Source organism: Phyllostomus hastatus, unplaced genomic scaffold (genome assembly GCF_019186645.2).
Source record: "Phyllostomus hastatus isolate PE091 unplaced genomic scaffold, TTU_PhHast_1.1 phas_scaffold_216, whole genome shotgun sequence".
In the NCBI taxonomy this organism is placed as follows: Eukaryota; Metazoa; Chordata; class Mammalia; order Chiroptera; family Phyllostomidae; genus Phyllostomus; species Phyllostomus hastatus.
Genome location: NW_025334018.1, coordinates 7,104,027 through 7,126,297, shown reverse-complemented (window position 1 = coordinate 7,126,297; position 22,271 = coordinate 7,104,027). Strand labels below are relative to the sequence as shown.

General features: G+C 39.2%; 1 protein-coding gene across 3 annotated transcripts in view; it reads left to right on the top strand.

The window, feature by feature from the left end:
• PIP5K1A (phosphatidylinositol-4-phosphate 5-kinase type 1 alpha) overlaps window positions 1-22,271 on the top strand; it is a 43,763-nt gene that overhangs the window by 2,928 nt on the left and 18,564 nt on the right. For 2 of the 3 annotated variants that reach the window (XM_045816416.1, XM_045816415.1), the window contains exons 2-3: window positions 14,728-14,766; window positions 21,247-21,278. In XM_045816416.1, the coding sequence (XP_045672372.1) occupies window positions 14,728-14,766; window positions 21,247-21,278 (71 nt within the window). Of the gene's footprint in view, window positions 1-14,727; window positions 14,816-21,246; window positions 21,279-22,271 lie in introns of all 3 variants that reach the window. The other variant, XM_045816417.1, reaches the window with a different exon arrangement.

The window sequence follows — 22,271 nt, the reverse complement described above, 5'->3', positions numbered from 1 at the left end:
TAGGATGTTTGATGCAAAGGAAGCTATTAAGAATTTCTGTTGTTGATTAGGGGAGACTGGTGCTCTGTCTGGATGGTACCTGGAGGAATAGGACATTAGCAGGAATAAGTGATGGCTTATGATTTCCTAAAGCGTGAAAAGCTAGAAGGCTAGCTTTGTAGAAATTCTAAGTAAGTGTGTGTGTTGTGTTTTAACCATCCTAAAACCAATTTATTCTTAGATGTTTCACTGAACTCGCTTAAATTTTGGTGAAACTCCGAGTCTTAAAACTAAAAGCAAGATTCTCTGGCATTGTTGAAAATGGATACAAAATAAGAAATGTCAGGATTTAGGGTAGATTGATTGATGTTTTAAATAAGCCACTCATAACCTTTGGAGGCTCAAAATCTTTTGGCATTCAAGTTAGGAGGGACAGGTTATTTAGAATAGTTGTCCCCTGTCTAGAATATTTTGCCATTAAGCCAGAGCTGGTCTTTTAAAAATGCTGCTGACAAGTGAACTACCAAGGGTAGAGCAAACCACTCCCTGGTGATGTTTGACACCTTTTCCCATTGGAGTAATTAACCGTGTTTGGAATTTGGGTGAAGCAGTTACAAATGAATGTCAGCTTACAGCAGCCACCATGTTTTTGTTTTTTTTTTAACTTTATTCAGCGCAAAACAGCTCAGCCATATTTTTAAAGTATATTTTATTGATTATGCTTTTAACAGTTGTCCCAGTTTTTTCCCCTTTGCCCCCTTCCACCTGGTATCCCCCTTTTCTCCAGCAATTATCCCCCATAGTTCATGTCCATGGGTCACACTTATAAGTTCTTTGGCTTCTCCATTTCCCATTCTATTCTTAACCTTCTCATCTACTTCGTACCTACCAATTATGCTTCTAAATCCCTGTACCTTTTCCCCCGTTCTCCTCCTCCCCCCTCCTCCCTCCCTGCTAATAACTCTCCATGTGATCTCCATTTCTATGATTCTGTTCCTGTTCTAGTTGTTTGTTTAGTTTGTTTTTTGTTTTTGTCTTTTAGGTTCAGTTGTTGATAGCTGCTAGTTTGTCGTCATTTTACTGTTCATAGTTTTGATCTTTTTCTTAAATAAGTCCCTTTAACATTGCATATACCATAATAAGGGCTTGGTGATGATGGACTCCTTTAGCTTTACCTTGTCTGGAAAGCACTTTATCTGCCCTTCAATTCTAAATGATAGCTTTGCTGAGTAATCTTGGATGGAGGTCCTTGCTTTTTATCACTTTGAATACTTAATGGTTGTTAATAAAAAATGATGTAGTTTGCCATCTAGTTTCAGCTGTTTGGTGGGTAAAGGAAATTTATTCCTTCTCTTCCTCCCTCTTCCTCCAATCCTCATTATTAGGACTGTGGCAGCACCACTTAAAAAATAAAATCAGCCCTGATAAAGGGCTGTTGACAGCATGACCATCTGTTACACTAGTGTAGAGAGAGCCTGTTGCTCTAGTTGTAGTTTGACTAGTCCGTCAAGAGCTTGAAATTCAGCCACTGAGTCCCCTTTTTACTACAGTGAAGGCAGGTAAAGTATTTCTGTTTTAGAGACTTGATTTGAAGTTAGTGGAGGAGTTAGAAAGTAAAGTTAGAATGTGAAGGTGTACAGTGCCCCCCTGAAATAAGAACTGTGTGATAAAATCACATGTGAGTCCTCAAGAAAAAGTACTCGAAACCTTAGAAGATACGAACCAGTAACTTCTTTTGCTTCAGACTAGAACATTTTTGAAATTATCATCCTTTACATACATGATTTTATCATAAGCATGATGATTTGGAGGTAAATACATGATTTTTTTCTTTTCTCTTTTTTCTTAACTACTGAGGGAAGCCTCAGAGGACACAGGATTGAGTCTGGTGGCTTTGTTCTACTCAGCAGGTCCCTACCAGTAAATTGTGCTGTAATCTGATAACTCCAAAAAGTAGGGATTTTTTTGAGAGTTTTTGTTTGTTTTCTTTGTGTACAGTGTACACTGTTTATAGGCTGACCCCTTTCCCTTCAATTCTTCTATACTAGTGAAAGTAATGCCACTTAAGCCAGTTTACTGCAATGAGTAAACTGAAATTAGGAAATGTAAAGATAGAACAAAATGTCGAATAGTCACTAAGTACGTTTGGTTGAGATTTTTAAGGGGGGAGAGATTTTTCTGTTTGCTTTCTTTTTAGGGTGTTTTGACCCCCTCTGTTTCTTTGTCCTCTTGGTATATTCTGCCAGAAAACTGACATCAGAATGTCATTTTTTAAATTGCTTTTGAAATCCTCCCTAAAGATACTGATTTGAGAGAAAGACAAGGAGAAACATAGATGTGAGAGAGAAGCCACCATTGGTTTCCTCCCCTATGTGCCCCAACAGGGAATGGAACCAGCAACCTAGGTATATGCCCTGACCCTGGATAAAATGGAAACCTTTTGGTGTATAGATGATGCTCCAACCAACTGAGCCACCTGGCCAGGGCAGAATGTCATTGTTTTTGATTAACTATCTGTTTCTGCCATAGCTGCTTGAGCTTTGAATAGCAGGATAATATGTTTTGCTTGTTAATTTCTCTGTGCTGTGCTGGGTTGATATAAAACTCTTCTAATTAATAACTTTGCTTAAATATGTGTTCGCTATTAGCTATTACATATTTTATATTAGCCTATTTTTCTCTGATAATATAATGGAAACTATGGCCTGTGCAGTAAACAACAGAGATAACACTAGGACAAAGACAGAACTGGAGAGAAGAAAGGTGGGTACTTTATCATCTAAATTGGATATTTCCTAGGATTTGGGGATACTTTTACTTGACATAAAGAAAGCAACAAGACCAAAGTTGTCATTATCATCTTCTTTCTTCTTTTTACTGGTTATATTTTCTTGATCAAGGATAAGAGTATACTTCAGGAAGTTTGCTATTTTCTCATACCCTGGCAAAGAGAATCTGTTTTCCTCTATTTCAAACCCCAGCCCACCATTCAGTTTCAGAGAGTGGACTAATGGTGTTTCCTAAAGGAAACCCCTTCCTAGCCCATTTCCCCTATTATACTTCACTTCTCCACCCTTTCCTTTCAAGAGAACATGTGTGGTTTCTACATGTGTTGATCCTGTTTTGTATCTCTAATGAGCTTCTTTTTAAAGAAATCTTTACTGGCGGCTATGTTTATTGCTTTTTTTTTTTTTTTTTTTGAAAATGAAGATAATGTATGAGAACTCTTTTTTTTTTTAAAGATTTTATTTATTTATTTTTAGAGAGGGGAAGGGAGGGAGAAAGAGAGAGAGAGAGAAACATCAGTGTGTGGTTGCCTCTCATGTGGTCCCCACTGGGGACGTGGCCTGCAACCCAGGCATGTGCCCTGACTGGGAATCGAACCTGCGATGCTTTGGTTCACAGCCGGTGCTCAATCCACTGAGCTACGCCAGCCAGGGCTCTGCTTTTTTTTTTTTCTTTCTTTTGAGAGAGAGAGACAGAGACAGAGACAGACAGGCATTGATGTTAGTTAAAAGCATGTATCCCTGGCTCGTGTGGCACAGTGGATTGAGTGCTGGCCTGCAAACCTGAAGGTCTGTGGTTCCATTCCTGGTCAGAGCACATGCCTGGGTTGCGGGCCAGGTGATCCCCCATTGAATGAGTGCAAGAGGCAATCTTCTCTCGCACATCAATGTCTTTTCCACTCTTTCATCCTTCTCTTTTGTCTAAAAAAATAAATAAGATATAAAAATCCATTGGTTGCTTCCTGTTCACTCCCCGACTAGGGATTGAATCAACCCATGGGTTGAACCCAAGACCTAAGTACGTGCCCTGACCGGGAATCAAGCTGCAACCTCTTGCTACACAGGTTGATGCTCCAATCAACTGAACCACCTGGCCAGGGCTCTTAGGAGCTTGATTGTTTCTTTTACTGTTTTCTGGTGAACTTTTTTCTCAAGCCCCTTTGTCTTTAATTTTTTCTTTTTTTTTTTTTAATTTTAGAGTGAGGAAGGGAAAGAAACATCAACTTGTTTTACTTATTCATGCACTCATTGGTTGATTCTTGTATGTACTCTCACCAGGGATCAAACTGGTAACCTTGGCATATCAGAACAAGGCTCTAATCAACTGAGCTACCTAGCCAGGGCCAACCTCTCTGTCTTTTTAAACTTTGTCTCCAATCATTTTTTCTTTATCTTCCTGTGAAATTTTATTCTGTTTATTTGTAATGGCTGTGTACAATGTGTATTAATTGATAAACAGGTAACTCTTTAAAAGACTCCTTATTGTTGGAGTCTGAGGAAGACCCTGGCAAAAAGAGAGGATGGCAGGTTCCTAGTACAGAGTTCAATATATTTTATTATTTGTCTTGTATACTTAACTGAGCAATATGGAATTAACTCCGAATAAGCTCTAAAGGATCAGTGATGTTGATGGGGAGTGGGCTAAGGAGAAGGTAAGCAAGGGAAGTTGGGAAAGAATGGGAAGGATTTTTTTTAAAGATAAACATGTAATTAGCTAGAGTATCTTAGCTTTCTTGTGTACATTGTAGGTAAACAAGCCTGGGAAACTTCAAGTTTTCATTAAGAAGACCATGTAGAAAAGGGATGGCCGAATTACTAGGGGAAAATGTAGAGACATTATAATTTAACCTTCTCATTTTCTAAGTTAAGAAACTGAGGTTCAGAGAGATTGTTACTAGTTACAGAGATGTTGCATAAAGGCTGTGTGTTATCAAGATGAGGCTTAGTACATTTGGAGTTCATTTCTTGCTATTTAGTTGGCTCTTAGCAGAGATGACTCCAGGACTGCTTTTCAGCTTTTAGTTTCTAGGAGCATCCTTACCTTTCTGACTGTTTCCTAGAAGATTTTTAAGAAAAATTGATACCTGCTAGGAAACAAAATTTAGGGATTCTCTGAGATGTGGCTTGGTTTCTTAATTGGCTTTAGTCTATATTGAGGGTATAGTAATGATACTTCTTTTTTTAAATGCTATTTTTTGAAGTTGAATACTTCTCATGAGGCAGGCTGACATTTTAGATGATTTTGAAATATTTTCACGTGGAGAATATATTGTACTTCCCACCTGCTAGGGTATACAGTAGTTAAAATGGCTTTAAGTATTTCAGGTTTAGAGGTTGAGAGAGATTGCTTCAGATAGTCCACCAATATGGACTTGGGGTCAATGTGGAGGTGTAGGTAAACACGACTGGCCTGTTGGTACAACCACATCAAAACTAGAGCTGAACTGTGCCCTGGCTGGTGTAGCTCAGTGGATTGGTTGTGGACTTGGAACCAAAGGGTCGCCAGTTTGATTCCCAGTCAGGACCCATGCCTGGATTATGGGCCAGGTTCCCATTGGGGGCCACATAAGAGGCAACCACACATTGATATTTTTCTCCCTCTCTTCCCCTCTCTAAAAATAAATAAAACAAACAAACAAATAAATAAAATCTAAAAAGAGATTCTACTAAAAAACCCCAGCTAAACTGTGGAACAACCATCATTCAAAACCATCAGAAATTGAAACTTTTAACTGGAACCTAATCAAAACAAACAAGCAAGCAAAATATAATCAGAGACATTGAAATTAGGAGCAATCTGACAGTAACCAGGGGGGAGGTGGGAGGGAATAATGGGGGGGAGAAGGGAAGGGTTTTCAGGAACAATATAAAGGACACATGGACAAAACCAAGGGGAGGGGTGGAAGCAAGGGAGGTGGGAATGGTGGGGGCGGGGGAGTAAATGCAGACAACTGTAATTAAACAGCAACAAAATAATTTTCAAAAAAGTCAACCTAATAACTTTTGTTTTAAGAGATTTATTGGAAATAATTCAATGTTGGAAGTAGTCAAATCCCATTAAATAAAGAGATTATTTTCTTTAGAAGGCAGGAAAAAAATTGAGTTGAGTGGAAGTCCTACAACTATGAAATTGAAGAAACTACAACATGACTGGTAGGAGAGGCAGAGATGCTGAATGGGCTGGCCCCCACCTCAGGAGTGAAGGGTCCCAGCCCCACATCAGTCCCCCACCACAGGGGGCGGGTGCCAGTGCCTGGAAGAGAAGTAACCATCACCGCTGGCTGTAAAAACCAGTGGATATTGAGGCTGTGGAAGATGGAAACTGCTGGACTGCCTTGCAGATCCTCTTAAAGAACCTGCACAGAGACTAACTCAGACTCACTCTCTCTGAGCTTCAGCGCAGGGGCAGCAGAATGAAAGGCATCAGAGACCTACACGGAGGAACCTATTTGTTCAGCACCGGGGCAGAAGCTGAGGGGCAGCTTTCTTCCAGACAGAAGTACTGGCAGAGGCCCCTCCCCCAACAGAGACACAGAGCTGGCAGGCTGGCTGCACATCTGAGTCTCCATCAACCTGGCTCACAAGGTTTGCCCCACCCTGGTGATTCGTGAAGCCCTGCCCCTCCCAACATTCCGATCCACCCTAGCTGCTTCCCGTGGCTTTTCCATTTGAATGGCTTGTCTTGACCCTGCTTCAGATGTTCCTAAATTATCTTAACCCTGCAGAGGTTCAGCTGATCTGAGAGATACAAATTATTTTTTTAAATAATTATATACATTGGGCACATAGGTTCAAAGTCATGACTAGCTGTGTGTTTATACGTGACTAATGTTAAGCCATAAGGTTTAAGCCATCAGTTTGGCTATAACACGTATTTCCTAAGGGTGTGTGATAATCAATAGTAGATTGTACCTGAGAGGTACGCAAACTCCGAAGTCAGTGTTGCTATAGTTGGTTTTTCTTTTGTGTTTTTGTTTTCACAAATTTCGAAGTCAATGTTGTGTTCATTTATCATTGAAAATGACTGGAAAATACAGCGATATGATAATCCAAGAGATGTTGAGGAACTTCAGTGAATGCTACTCAAGTCTAATGATGAGAATGATAGAGTTGAATAAGAAAATGAAAGAGATTTAGAAGATGAAGTGTATGTGGAAGCTCATTCAGAAGATTTGGATACCAGCAAGATAGTTCTAGTGAAGGAAGTAAAGATGAATTAGACATGAATGAAGAGCATTTTTGGAAAGGCTAAAGAATCAAAATGGAGGGAAAATCCATTAAGAAGACAAATTAGAAAACAGCTGCAGAATATTTTGTGTCCACTTGTGTTAGTTTGGCCAAAAAATGCCAAGACAGAACTCAACTGCTTTATCACAAAAGATATTTTCAGAGCTAATCTTATTATATACAAATAAGTACATTGATTTTGTCTTAGCTAGTTTCCACAAGAAAGAGATAATAAATGAATATATTTTACATTTCGTTGTTTAATAATTTAGATTATAACTGGAAAATAAAAAAATCAGGTCTATTATATAAATAGTATTATATAAATATTTTTTCGTATTTCAGCAAATACTAGTAATGAATATATCACTTGGATACGTGACCTATGCTGTAATTCTTTAGACTGTGACTTCCTCAGGGTTAAACAAGCACCATTCAGCAAGCCCTGTACCTCTTGATAAGTTGCCCCCGGCCTGGCACTGGCACCAGCCAGCATTGGCTCACAGCTTGGCTTTGTCTGGGCATCTCTATGCCCAGTACAAGTACCAGTTATCTGCACATTGCCTTGTGGCTTATGCTGTGTGACCCCATACAGAACACAGGCAGTGACTAACCTTGGATGTGCCTACAGTAGTCAAGGCTCAATTACAATAGGATAGTGTACACAGTGGGCACACCTCAAATACACAGCTTGGGTAATAGGGGAGGCTATGCCACTGGACCCTACAGGATATCTACTACATTAAACCACTCTACCAAGCCTGGGAGACCTAGCAGTTCTACCTAATACATAGAAACAAACACAGGAGGCTTCCAAAATGAAACAAACAAACATGGCCCAAATGAAAGAACAGAACAAAATTCCAGAAAAAGAACTAATCAAAATGGAGATAGACAGTCTTATCAGATGTAGAGTTCAGAATACTGGTTATAAGGATGCTTAGTGAACAAAACTTTGACAGCATAAAAAAGGACATGGAATCCATAAAAAAGAGCCAGTCAGAAATGAAGAATAAGCTAATTAAAATAAAGAAAAATTTACAAGAAATCAACAGTAAAGTGAATGAAGCAGAGAATCAAATCAGTGATTTGGAATATAAGGAAGCAAAAAAGAGCCAATCAGAAGAGCAAGAAGAAGAAAAAAAGAATCCAAAAAGTTGAGGATAGTGTAAGGAGCCTCTGGGACAACGTCAAGTGTGCGAACATTTGAATCATGGGGGTTGCCAGAAGAAGAGAGAGGGCAAGAAATTGGAAACCTATTTGAAAAAATAATAACAGACAACCTCTCTAACTTGATGGAAATAGACATACAAGTCCAGGAAATGCAGGGTCTCAAAGAAGGTGAACCCAAAGAGGCCCACCTCAAGGCACATCATGATTAAAATGCCAAAGGTTACAGGTAAAGAGGATTCCCCCCCCATTTTTCTTTTTTTTTTTTAATATATTTTATTGATTATGCTATTACAGCTGTCCCATTTCCCCCTTCACTCCCCTCCACCCTGTACCCCCTCTCCCACCCACGTTCCCCCTCTCCCACCCATGTTCCCCCCCTTTAGTTCATGTCCATGTGTCATACTTGTGAGTTCTTTAGCTTCTATGTTTCCCATACTATTCTTGCCCTCCCCCTATCTATTTTCAACCTACATTCTATGCTACTTATTCTCTATACCTTTCCCCCCCCTCCTCCTCCCAGCCCCCTACTGCTACCCCTCCATGTGCCCTCCATTTCTGTGGTTCTGTTCCTGTTCTAGTTGTTTACTTAGTTTCTTTTGGTTTTGCTTTAGGTGTGGTTGTTAATAATTGTGAGTTTGCTGTCCTTTTACTATACATGTCTTTTCTTTATCTTCTTTTCTTAGATAAGTCCCTTTAGCATTTCATAAAATAAGGGCTTGGTGATGATGAACTCCTTTAACTTGACCTTATCTGAAAAGCACTTTATCTTCCCTTCCATTCTAAATGAGAGCTTTGCTGGATAGAGCAATCTGGGATGTAGGTCCTTGTCTTTCATGACTTGGAATATTTCTTTCCAGCCCCTTCTTGCCTGTAAGGTCTCTTTGGAGAAATCAGCTGACAGTCTGATGGGAACTCCTTTGTAGGTTACTGTCCCCTTATCTCTTGCTGCTTCTAGGATTCTCTCTTTCGTTTTTACCTTGGCTAATGTAATTATGATGTGCCTTGGTGTGTTTCTTCTTGGGTCTAACTTCTTTGGGGCTCTCTGAGCTTCTTGCATTTCTTGGAAGACTGTTCCCTTTGCCAGTTTGGGGAAGTTCTCCTTTATTATTTGTTCAAATAACTTTTCCACTTGTTGCTCCTCCCCTTCTGGTACCCCCTATAATTCGGATGTTGGAACGTTTAAAGGTGTCCTTGATGCTCTTAAGCTTTTCTTCGATTTTTTGAATTCTTATTTCATCATGCTTTCCTGCTTGGTTGATTCTATCTTCCTTCTGGTCCACTGTATTGCTTTGAGACTCAGATTCCTTCCTTTTACTATTGGCTCTCCTCCACGTATCTTCCTGCATCTCTTTTATGGTAACCTGCATCCTTTCATCTAAATTGCGCCCAAAGTCAACCAATTCCATGAGTTTTCTGATCACCAGTGTTTTGAACTGTGCATCTGATAGATTGGCTATTTCTTGGTCGCTCAAAAGGATGAGTCCTGGGGGACTGATCTGTTCTGCTGGAAACATATCTTATGTCTTTCCCTGTCTCTCCTATTATTTTTTTTTTCTTTCCGGTCTGGTCACTCTTGTTAGGGTGGGGGGCGGAGCCTTAGGTATTCACCGTGGCTGGGCACCCCAGTCGCTAGATTGTGAGCTAGATTGTGACGTTATATGTGGGAGCGGGGATGGGAGGGATCAATGGCGACAGTTCCGTTCTCCTGGGCTCAGACACTTCCCTGGGCTCCCGAGCTGAGAGCTCTGCCCTGGTCCACAATCGCTGCCCCGCTGATTCCCCTAGCCGTTGCTTGCGTACTCAGGGATCACCGCTGTGTTCTTGCACCCTAGATGGCTGTCGCGTCGATTTTGCGCCAAATTTCCCCCGACCTCCGTGCGCCGCCAACCCGCGCCAGCCCCGCGCCCGCCCGGCTCGTCGTCCCCTACCAGCCTGGGTGTACAGGTCTACTCCAACTTCTTGGCTGTCCGACTTCCATTCAGATAAATCCTCTGACAGTTCTGAGTGATATTATTTCTGTAAATTATTGTTGTTCTAATCTTGGTTGTGCGAGGAGGTACGGTGCGTCCACCTATTCCTCCATCTTGCCGGAAGTCGTCCTCCCATTTTTCTTAATTTTTAAAAAAGATTTTACTTATTTTCAGAGGGTAAGAGAGGGAGAGAAATATTAATGTGTGGTTGCCTCTTGTGTACTCTGTACTGGGGATCTGACCTGCAACCCAGGCATGTACCCTGACTGGGAATTGAACCAGTGACCCTTTGGTTTGTAGCCTGTGCTCAATCCACTGAGCTACACCAGCCAGGGCAAAAGAGGATCTTAAAAGCAGCAAGAGGAAAGTGGTTAGTTGCCTACAAGGGAACCCCCATAAAACGGTAACCTGATTCCTCAAAAGAAATGTTGCAAGCTAGAAGGGACTGGCAAGAAATATTCAAAGTGATGAAAAGAAAGGACTTACAACCAAGATTATGCTACCCAGCAAAGCTATCATTTAGAATTGAAGATAAAGAGCTTCCCAGACAAGAAAAAGCTAAACGAGTACCTCACCACCAAACCAGCATTATATGAAATGTTAAAGGGTCGTCTTTGAGGAAAAAATGAAAAATATAGCCCTGGCTGGTGTGGCTCAGTGGATTGAATGCTGGCCTGTGAACCAAAGGGTCTCAGGTTCGATTCCCATTCAGGGCGTATACCTGTGTTTTGGGTCAGGTCCCCCAGTAGTGGGGCATGCGAGAAGCAACCATACATTGATGTTTCTTTCCCTCTTTCTCCCACCCTTCCCCTTTCTAAAAACATAAAATCTTAAAAAAAGAAAAAAACAATAAAATGGCAACAAATACATATCAACAGTTGAATCTAAAAAACAAAAACAGAAGCAGAACAGAAAGAATCATAGATACAGAGAACATTTTAATGGTTGCCAGATAGGAGGGGGGTTGGGGGAATGGGCAAAAGGGAAGGGATCAAGAAGTACAAATTGGCAGTTAAAGCATAGTCATGGGGATGTAAAGTACAGCATAGGAATTAGAGTAGCCAAAGAACACATACATGACCCGTGGGCATGGACAGTGGTGTGGGGATTGCCTGAGGAAGTGAAGGGGGCAAAGGGGAAATTTGGACAATTTAACAGCTTAATCAAATACAATAAAAAAACCCCAAAAACGATAGTCCAGCAAACAACTTGGCTCATTGTGGTTTGTTTTGAGTGGGTTTTTGCTTTCGCTTTTTTTGTTTTTTAAAATCTTTTAAAGCCTCTGGCTCTCAATCTTACTAACAAAGATATCCCCTAAGAGTTAGCATTTTCCGAAAAGCGTGTTTCTCTCTTTGTGCTCTACGTAGAAATTATTAACAAAATTTATGTAGTAGTGTTGGTGGGTTGTTGAGTTGGGTGGGTCTCTGGGATTGCTTCTCCATGACCTGTTCAGGCACAATTCCAGTTGTCTGAGGAATGCACATCCGGCCAACCTCTAGTGTCTCCAAATTATATGTGTACTTCAAACACTGAAGTCAGTCACACACTGCCTCTTAAATTGTCATCTGGTGGATGATGTCATTTCCTCTCCAAAGGAAATACTTCTGCTCTGAAAGTGTAGGGAGAGGCTCTGGTATTAAGGCCAACTCTGTTTTGTTCCCCACACTGGGGGGATAACTTTTTTTGGAGCTATTTACTGTATGAAAATACTTTGTTTCAGTGATCTCTTTTAAGATCAACTCATAGTTTTGCCTTTTCACACTTTTCAGAATCATATTGATGGTTTTTCTCTTCCTGCATGTTTTCTCCCTTTCTTTCAATAGTAAATCTTATTCTCAGGGGTTTAGTGGTAGCAAGCAAATTGATGGAGAGTCACAGTGGTATTTTGACTAGTGACTAGAAACCAGGCCCTCCAGCACCTTTTTCATCACAAACACAATTTAGGATTAGGCCAAAGGCCAAAATGGGGTGCTTCCTTAAGTCTAGTCCAGGGTTACTCAGAAAAATTTTCTTACACCATGTGATGATTCAGCTTTGTGTTTTAGCAAGGATTGAGTTGTTTCCATTTAGGCACTAGACTGGTTCAGCTGTTTTGAAATTACTTTGGTAACATTAAAGATTTCCCACTTGTTTCATAATTTAGAGGCTGGGTCTTGTATATTTTTCTAGTCTTGTCATCCAGGAGATAAGCTAAACTTAGGTATTCCTGTGTTATAGGAGAATATTAATATTCTGAAGGCTATAAAAAAATAAACCTCAGAGAGAATCTCTTACATATGCTGGTATAGGTTTGTCTCAGGTTGAATAGGTATTTTAAAGTATTGGGTTGGCCAAAAAGTTTGTTTTTTTGTGTAAAATAAAAGACATTTTTCATTTTCATTGATAACTATTGATTTATGTATTTTTAAAAATACTTATTTACTTTTGTGGAGAGGGGAAGAGAGGGAGAGAAACATCAGTGTGTGAGAGATAAAGTGATGGATTGCCTCTCACATTCCCGTAACTGGGGACCTGGCCTGCAACCCAGGCATGCATCCCTACTGGGAATTAAACCAGTGACCCTTAGGTTTGCAGACCGGCATTCAGTCCACTGAGCCACACCAGCCAGAGCTGATTTGTGTATTTTGACAGTGTCTGCTATCTCCCGTGTGATATAGTGTTGATTGTTTTCAGTGTCTTGTTTTGATCACTGTCAACCCCAACTGGTCTACCCAGCTGGTCTACCCAACCACAGAGCAAGAAATCTCCAGCACGAAACTTCACAAACCATTTTTGACACGTCCAATCAATCACAGCACCTTCTTCACACACTGCACAAATCTTTTTTTGGGTTTCAGTTGCATTTTTACCTTTTTTGAAATAATAAAGCATAATATGCCAAAAATATTGCATATTTTCTTGTATCTTTAATATTAAAATGGCTGCACAAAAATTCACCAATTAGATGGATAAGTTTTTTTTAATGCATGCTGATATGACAACTGTCAACAATACAACCTAACAATCGTTTTGAATGACATTAAAGATAGCTAAATGCTACTAGAGCCATCTTACAGAAAACAAACAGACATGCCCTGGCTGGTGTGGCTCAGTGGACTGAGCACAGGTCAGGGCTAGGTCCCTTGTGGAGGGCATGCAAATGGCAACCACACAGTGATGTTTCTCTCCCTCTTTTTCTCCCTCTCTTCCCCCTGTCTAAAAATCAATCAGTCAATCCAATCAATCTTTTAAAAAGTACTTTATAAAACAAATTTCTGGCAAACCCAATAATATGTAGAAGAGAAACAGTGTATGGGAGTCATGCTTATTTGTAGCTTGGGATTGTTAACAGCATTCAGGGCATTTTCTTTTTATATTTTGCTTCTAGTGTGTCTCTGCAGCAGCATAATATACTTGTAGTGAGCTTGAGTTAAAATGTGGGGTGTGGAATGATGTTCGTCTGCACGTCTGGGACTGTTGAGTGGTGGTTTAATAGGAAAAATGGGTTATAAAGTAATTATTCAATTATCTGTAATTATTTGTTATAGAAAATTTGTGTAGGTAAGGAAAAATAGAAGTTTAAAGTTACGGAATTAACCTAACCCACTATCCATGATAGTCATATTTTAACATTTTGGTATATGATTTTCTGGACCTTTTCTACGTGTATAAATACATATGAATTTATAAATAATTTTCAAAACTATGGTACTATATAATTTTTTTGCCTTTTCCATCAACTTACTGTGACATCCTATCCGTGAATAAATATACCTAAAAACAATGGTTATATGCTATTCTAGGGTGTCCAACCCACAGCCCCCGGGTCCCATGCAGCCTAGGATGGCTTTGAATGTGGCCCAACACAATAATCATAAATTTACTTAAAACATTATGAGGGGTTTTTTTGTGACTACATGTTGAAGTGTATTTAATGTGTGGTCCAAGACAACTCCTCTTCTTCCCGTGTGGCCCAGAGACACCAAAAGGTGGGATATCCCTGGATTCCATTTTATGATTACACCACAGTTTAGGTCACCAATTACCAATTGTTCATTTAGATTCTTTTCCAATTATGTTATCTATTCAGTTATAGTTATATACAGTGTTGCATTAGATATCTTTGTATACACATTTTTGTCTACTTGACTGTTTCCATAGGATAAATTCCAACATTTAGATTAATTTGAACATTTTAGTTTTTAAGACTCTTTGTTATGTATTGCCAAATTACCCTTTAAGAATGGAGGGAAGAGCCTCAAGTAAAACATATACATATTCTTTCTTAAAAGATTAGAAGCCTGCATGCAAACGAGTTTTTATACCTAAAATATTTTTGCCAATTTGAAATCACTCCCTAGAGAAATGATTTGGGTTGCAAGTTTTGTAACCACTCCTGTAATTTTTCTGCCAGAACTACTTCTCTTGTTTTTTTACTAACTGCAAAAAATTATCTCACACTTCACGGTATGGTGTTGGGAATCAGGCCAGGTCACGTTCATAATTTTAAACTTTAGAGTTTTTTTTTTTTTTTTTTAAAGATAAGCTTAGTCTGCTGTAAGTAAATACAATCCTAGAATTAAGTGATAACTTTTCTGTTTTTCCTCATTTAGGTTTCAACTTTCTGTGCTGTGAGTCCAAGAGTCAGAGAGGTAGATCTGATGCAAATCTGTACTGAAGAAGAAGAAGCGTGAGCTTGCAGTAACTAGCAGCCAACTCCTCTTCCCCATAACAATTGCAGATTTTTGTAGTAGCAGTAGTAGTGCATGGTCTTCTTCCAAGAAGGCCCTGGGTCTCTTACAAACATAACTTATTCAAGCTCCCATTTCCCTTTGCCCTCTCCAAAAAAGATGCTATCTTGCCCTGGCCGGTGTAGCTCAGTGGATTGAGCGCGGGCTGCGAACCAAAGTGTCGCAGGTTCGATTCCCAGTCAGGGTACATGCCTGGGTTGCAGGCCATGACCCCCAGCAACCGCACATTGATGTTTCTCTCTTTCTCCCTCCCTTTCCTCTCTAAAAATAAATAAATAAAAAGAAATCTTAAAAAAAAAAAAAAAGATGCTATCTTAACATAGAAGTATCTTGCTCACAGTTTCACGGTATAATATGAATCAGTCAACTCCCTAACTTTTTGTCTTCCCATAACGTCATTTTCTTTTGTTTTAGTAAATGAGTCTCAATTCTTTTCCCTCTCTGCTTTACCTCTTATTTCCCCTGGCTTTTCCCATCTTTTAGATGGAATTCATAATTCACAATGATGATAATTGCTTGTATTTATAGAGTATATATTATATGTTAAAGTGCCATACATGACTTATTTAATTTTCATAACAGTCCTATGAGATGCATGTTACTATTTCTCCACTGTATGGATAAAGTAACCAAGGTCTTGAGAGTTTTAATAAGACTTGCCCAAGGTTACCCAGTGAGTAAATGGTAGATCTCATATTCAAACCTACCAAACCTAGGCGTTCTGATTTCTGATCTCACATTCCTACCCACTATACCATTATTGCTCCCTCGCTTATCTGAGAGTGTGTGTGCAAACTAACTTGACTTTAAACCAGATTAAGTATTTATTGTTGAATGGGTACTGACTGAACCAGTAGTCCTCAGTGAAGGAGAGAATAATATGGAAGGGAACTTAACCATTCTGACTTTAGCTCTCCTTTAAAAAGCAACAAAATTCTGACCTCCTATTGCCATAATATGTGGAGTTACTAATCATTCTTTCAGAAAATATTTTACAAGTTAATGTGGATTCATGCCAAGGATTGGTAACTGATTTTCAAGTAAATTCCATGATCCCTGAAACTAAACAAACAAAAGTTTGCTTACCAGATGCTCTCTTTTTGTCATTGCACATTCAGTAATTATAAGCCTTATGCTTTTAATAAGAGCAAGTCATGGTTCTTTGTACACCAAAAGGAAAATTAATCTGAGATGAAAGGAGCTCTTTCTTCCCCCCTCTGTTAAAGTGGCTGAGGCCCTGCCACAAAGACAAAATGGTGCTTTCTTCTACTAGTGAGGAGTATAGTATCTGTGAAACTGAAACTGCTCTTCGAAGTATCAGAACCTGAAAGACAGTTTCTGCTCCTCTAGAATACCGACATCGTGTGGTAGAGAACAAAGATAATCTTACTAAAAAAAAGTGAGATGTTCTATTTTTGCCAGTGACATTAATGACTTGTTAGAGGAACAGTGTTGTTATTGTTATAACCAACTTGAAAGGAATTGAAGGAGGAGGACTCGGCTCTTAATCCTCTACCGGTGAATAAAAAAAAAAAATAGATTTCTTTGTCCCAAGGGAAGGGGGCATAGCCAAGGGAAGAAAATAGGTGTTCATACTGTCCATTAGCAATTCTGGGGTTGACTTAATTTGTTAAAGCATTCTAGTTCCCTTGGTGCTTTCTTCCAGGAAATGAAAACAAAAGATTTGAAAGAAAGAGATTTGAATTGGGTGTGAGGAATGTAGATTCCGGTTCTCGCTCTGTCACCAGCTTTGCTCTCTGACTTTGAGCACATCCTTATGCTCTGTGCTTTTATTTATTAAAAAACAGGATTAGACTAAAAATCATAAAGGCCCTTTCTGAATTTCTTGTTAATTTCTTTTTTTTTTTTTCATAATACACATAGTTGTTGAAAATGGGCCAGTAGCTTCACTTGTGGCTGAAAGAGCTAAATTCTCAACTTATTCTATTTAAAAATCAACTTTCTTGAACAACTGTAGATTTCAGTCAGACTGAGCATCTCCAAGCCAGAATAGAAAAAAATTCTCAAAATGGCTACACAGTTGGTTCTCTGGGTCTTTTATAGTTTCTTCTTTCTGCAGAGGAATTAGGGCTCCAAATTACTTTGGATGGCTCTGTACCATCTACTGAGCCGCAAAAATAAGTTACTTGAACCATTATTTTTTCCGGTGCAGCCTGTTGGTCGCGGCTTTATTTTTTGCTTCCAGTAGAGCAATACTAGCTAGTTGTTTACAGTGCTTCTTGGTTTAGGGCCTGTTAATAAATAGGAGTCCCACAGTCATAAAGGAAATAAACTATGGACATGAATTGGGAAATTTGTGTATACAAAAAAAAAAAACAGTTTCTCTGTTACAACTTCATCCTGGATGCCTTACTTTTACTAAGAAAATCTTTTGGAAAGACGCTAGCTCATAAACTTGATTATCTAGACTTGCTTTCTTTTCTTTGGTCGTATTTTTTCCCTAAATTTTAATTATAAAATTTTTCAGACATATACAAAATATAAAAAATAGTGTAATGAATCTCCATTATCATCAGCTAGCTTCAGCAATATTTTGCTAATCTTGTATCTATTATTCTCCATTCCCCCACCTTTACTCCCTGGAATATTCTAAAGCAAACCTAGCCTTCGTGTGATTTCAGCCATAAACACTTCAGAAAGTATTTCTACAGATGAGGACTCTATTTAGAGGGGAAAAGGAGTTGTAACATTACCACAGCACAATTGTCATGTCTACAAAATTAACAGAGGTTATTCAATTTCTTCTCTCAAGGCCTCTGTCTCAGAAATGTTTTTAGCTTATTTTCTTTTATTTTTAAAATTTAAAAAGATCTTTTAAATTTATTTTTAGAGAGAGGGGAAGGGAGGGAGAAAGAGAGGAAAAGAAACATCAATGTGTGGTTGCCTCTCACGCCCCCTAGTGGGGGCCTGGCCGCACTCGAGATGTGAACCCTCACTTGGAATCAAACTGGAGACCCTTTGGGTTGAAGCCAGGCGCTCAGTCCACTGAGCCACACCAGCCAGGGCAATTTTTAGGTTATTTTCTAATGAGCATCTAAACAAGTTTCAGACACAGTATTTGGTGGATATGTCTCTTAAGTCATTAATTAAAACAATTCCCATGCCCTGTAGTATTGTTTTGAGGGCCAAACGAGATAATGTTTGTAAGCTTTTTACGTGCTGTAAAAACATACATTGTTTGGTCAGTGGAGAGAAATAGTCTTTCTAAAAAAGTATCAGCATTTCAGTTTAGTCTTCTTTTTTTTAAGATTTTATTTATTTATTTTTAGAGAGGGAAGGGAGGGGGAGAGAGAGAAGCATCAATGTGCAGTTGCTGGGGGCTGTGGCCTGCAACCCAGGCATGTGCCCTGACTGGGAATCGAACCTGCGACACTTTGGTTTGCAGCCTGCGCTCAATCCACTGAGCTATGCCAGCCAGGGCTCAGTTTAGTCTTATAGTCAGGATTAAGGTGAAATAGGAAACTGGAGATGCCCAAGTGATGGAGAACAAAGGAGCACTATTGTGAACTCCTGTTGATCAGGAACATATAATTCTTCCAAGAGTACCTAGCATAATTCCTGACATATAACAGAAAATCAGTAAGTAGTCGTTGAATAAGCAAATGGAGGGGAACAGAAATAATTCTGCATTGAACTGTTGCTGAGATGTGTTACAATTGAGCCAATGAGGAGAAGCTGGTTAGGACTTTATAACATTTATAGTTAAGCTGTCAGCCTCTATAACCCACTGTTGAGTAATGCACTCTCCTTTCTTGTAGCACATGCCACGTTTCCTAGTGTGATCTAAAGATAATGTATGCATATTGATAATAATCCTTCAGAGTTTTGACTTAGAAGGTGAGAGGTAGCTTCCCAAAATCCTCAGGAAAAAGTGTTTGGGATTTTTTTTTCCTGAAAAAAAAAGTAAATGTTAATGTTGGAACTCTACTCCTCACTCAGTTTTCCTACCCAAAAAGATGATATATGTGGATCATGGATATGGATTATAAAAATGATAGTATATATTTTTAAAGATTTCATTTATTTATTTTTAGAGGGAGGGGAAGGGAGAGAGAAAGGAGGAGAGAAACATCAGTGTGTGGTGGCCTCTCACACGCCCCCAACTGGGGGCCTGGCCCACACCCCAGGCATGAGCCTTCACTGGGAATCCAACCAGTGACCTTTTGGTTCAAAGGCTCACACTTAATCCACTGAGCCATGCCAGCCAAAGCTTTTCTTTAAAAAAAAAAAAATCCTCACCTGAGGACATGCTTATTGATTCTAGAGACATGGCCAGGGAGGGCGAGAGGAGGAGAGAAAAATATGTTAGACAGAAACATTGATCTCTTGTTGCCTGTGGTATGTGCCCCTATCAGGGCCAAACCAGAAACCAAGACATCCCCTGATGGGGGATCGAACCCAAGACTTCAGTTTCCCGGACCATTCTCCAACCAACTGAGCTACACTGGCCTTGATGCTAATTAGAATTTAATAAAGGTCTAGATAATTGAACATTAAACCTTGCTGTGGCCTCAACTTTGCTCTTGCATTAGAAATCACATATGACAACACTTGTGTAGCACTTCATAAAGTACTTTGAATTTAGCTTATCTCATCTAATCATTATATAACCTAATACTGGTTTCTTTTCTCTTAAATATAGAAAACAATTTGCCTGAAACACAATAACAGGGATTTGAACCTAGGTCTTCTGATTTTTAAATAGCTTAGCATGTAGACTTGTTTTTGTCTAAAAGGTTGTAAGATATAAAAGGATGTACTTTTTGTGTGTGTGTTGGTTGACTCCTTAAATTTTGCAGTAAGTCAGTAGTCAGTAATCGGAGGCGTTCAGTTTTAGCTTAGGGTTCCTGTCCTCATTTGCCTAATCTTTCACCCAGCTGAAGTCACCTTTTTGAAGATGAAGCATCCTACCAAAGATGGAGATTATTGGGCTCTGCTGTTTTTCCAGTTTTCTGGGTTATTTTATGCAGCATGTCTTCCTAAAAGTTAGGTAATGTTTCCCGTTCCTCCTTTTTGGGAGGAAAAATGAAAACCATCTTGTTTCCCATTTTTTTGCCACCCTGACTCACCATGAGGAAGGAAATTTTGCTGCTCTGCTTATGGGTACCAGAAATACTTGGTCTGTGGCCTTTGTACTACTAAGTACTATTCTAGCATCTCATCCAAGCCCAGCTATATTCTGAAATTCTCAGGGTGCTTGACCATTTGTCTTTAACAGTTGCAATTGGGCTTTACCTGTTTGCCCTTCATCCCAGGTGTCTTCGTTGCTGCTTCACTGTTAATCCTTATAAGTGGGCTGGGGTTTTCCTACTTAGGTACTAACTTACTGTTATTGCATATTCGTCCCATTTGGACTCTTAACTTTTAAATTTTCTTCAATATATCTAATCTTTATTCCTTTCAAATTCTTTAGAGCTAAATTGAAGTGCTATATCAGTAGTCTTTGAAGATAAAGGCCAACATTCTCCAATATGAAAAGGGAAGGAAGGTCATCTTCCTGAGTGATCATGTGTCTCTGATGTGATCATGGATGAAGGTTACGGGGATGGTAAACCTTTAAGAATTGACAACATTTCAGAGGAGATTTTTTCTATAGATAAAGGTTTTTAGTCACTTTCTAAACATCACTGTTCTTGAAATCTGTCCTACATGTATGTAAATGGATAAAAGTCATAAATAATGAGATTTAACTACACACTTAACCTTACATACCTGCCCTTGTTAAATATTTAGTAAGTCACACTTACTTTAGTAAGTAATAAATACCAACAAGTTCCTGTTGAGTTTGCAGCAGAAATCAAGATGAGGCTGCAGGGATGCAGAATCAGCTTCTGCTTGCACGGAATGCTTTTTCCTTATGTTGACATTGCATTTTTCTCATCCTTAGCTTCTTTCTTCATCTCCATGGATCGTCTCTTTACCATTTTTTATAATACTATTAATGAAGGATTGAAACACCATAGATATGCTCTCAACATTCTTACCCTTTTAGTTCTACAGGAAAAATTATTAACCAAGCCCCAAACTTTCCAGTTAGTGTTGGGTGTTTCTTATGCCCTTTCTCTTTCAGCCATTGTATCAGAGACCTTCTGACTCTGATGGGTAAATATATCAAGAACAGATCTATTTCCCAGAAAAAATATGAATACTGGAGTAAGAAAAGGGACTAGAACAAGAAGGGAATGTGCTTAAGGATTCTGTGAATATGAAGGAGGAAGGGGAAGGGACATTTAAAGTCTGACAAATGTGACAGAGTAAGAGGCTCGGTTTGACTCACCCCTTGATTGTTTCAGTGGCAGGATAGAGATGTTTGAGTGTGTGTACACACTTAAGATTGTGTTTTTGTTTATTTTTTAACAGCACGTGGAGCCAAGAGAACCGTGACATCTGAGGTAAGTTTGTTATTGATACAGTGGTTCTAAAACTTTAATTCTGGTATAGAAGGGTACCTGTTTACGACATCTTTATTTTCCCCCCACTTGAACCTTGAGAGCTAGACAGGGTTCTTACATTTGTTTAGTAAGCTAGGAATTATACAACTCTACTACTCTTACAGTTTATTATGGGTATTACTATAGTACATTTTTAATGTACCAGATGCAAGAGTAAATAATGTTCCTGAGTGTCCTGCATAGGTATTCTTATTTAATCTTACAAACAGATGAAAGTGAGGATTACAAGTTTTATAATTTGCTCAAAGTCACATAGTTAACAAGCAGGATTGATAAGTGTGGGATTCAAACCCAGACCATCCAATACTAAAGGCCACTCTCCTGTTTTGCTATTACTCTATTGTTTTGCCTCTGGTACAGCTTCAGTGAATTTCAATAACTTCTTTTACTCATACAGAAGCTAATGTCCTAAGTTTCTCTTTTTTGTGCAGAATATTTTCCATTTGCTTAAGTTTCTTCCCATAGAGTATTTACCAGCCCTCTTCTTTCTTCTTCCCTCTCTCCTGGGTTTTATGACGGGGCCTCAGAATGTGGGCCCTTTTGTCCTGGGATTTTAAGCTTTTCTCATTTAAAAATTTTTTTTTTTATTTTTTAGAGAGGTGAAGGGAAGGGAGAAAGAGAGGGAGAGAAACATCAAAATATGGTTGCCTCCCGCATGCCTCCTACTGGGGACCTGGCCCGCAGCCCAGACATGTGTCCTGACTGGGAATTGAACCAGCAACCCTTTGGTTCGCAGGCCTGTGCTAAGTCCAATGAGCCACACCAGCTGGGATGAGGCTTTTCTCATTTTTAAAAAACATCTTCCAGGATTTGTGAGGTTATATACAGAGGGTTTTCTGGCACTAAGGGCCTTAGTAATATCAGGTCCTAAGATCATGACATCCTATTTTCACTAGTCTTTTTGCCTTCAGGCTCATTAACTTAATGAGCATT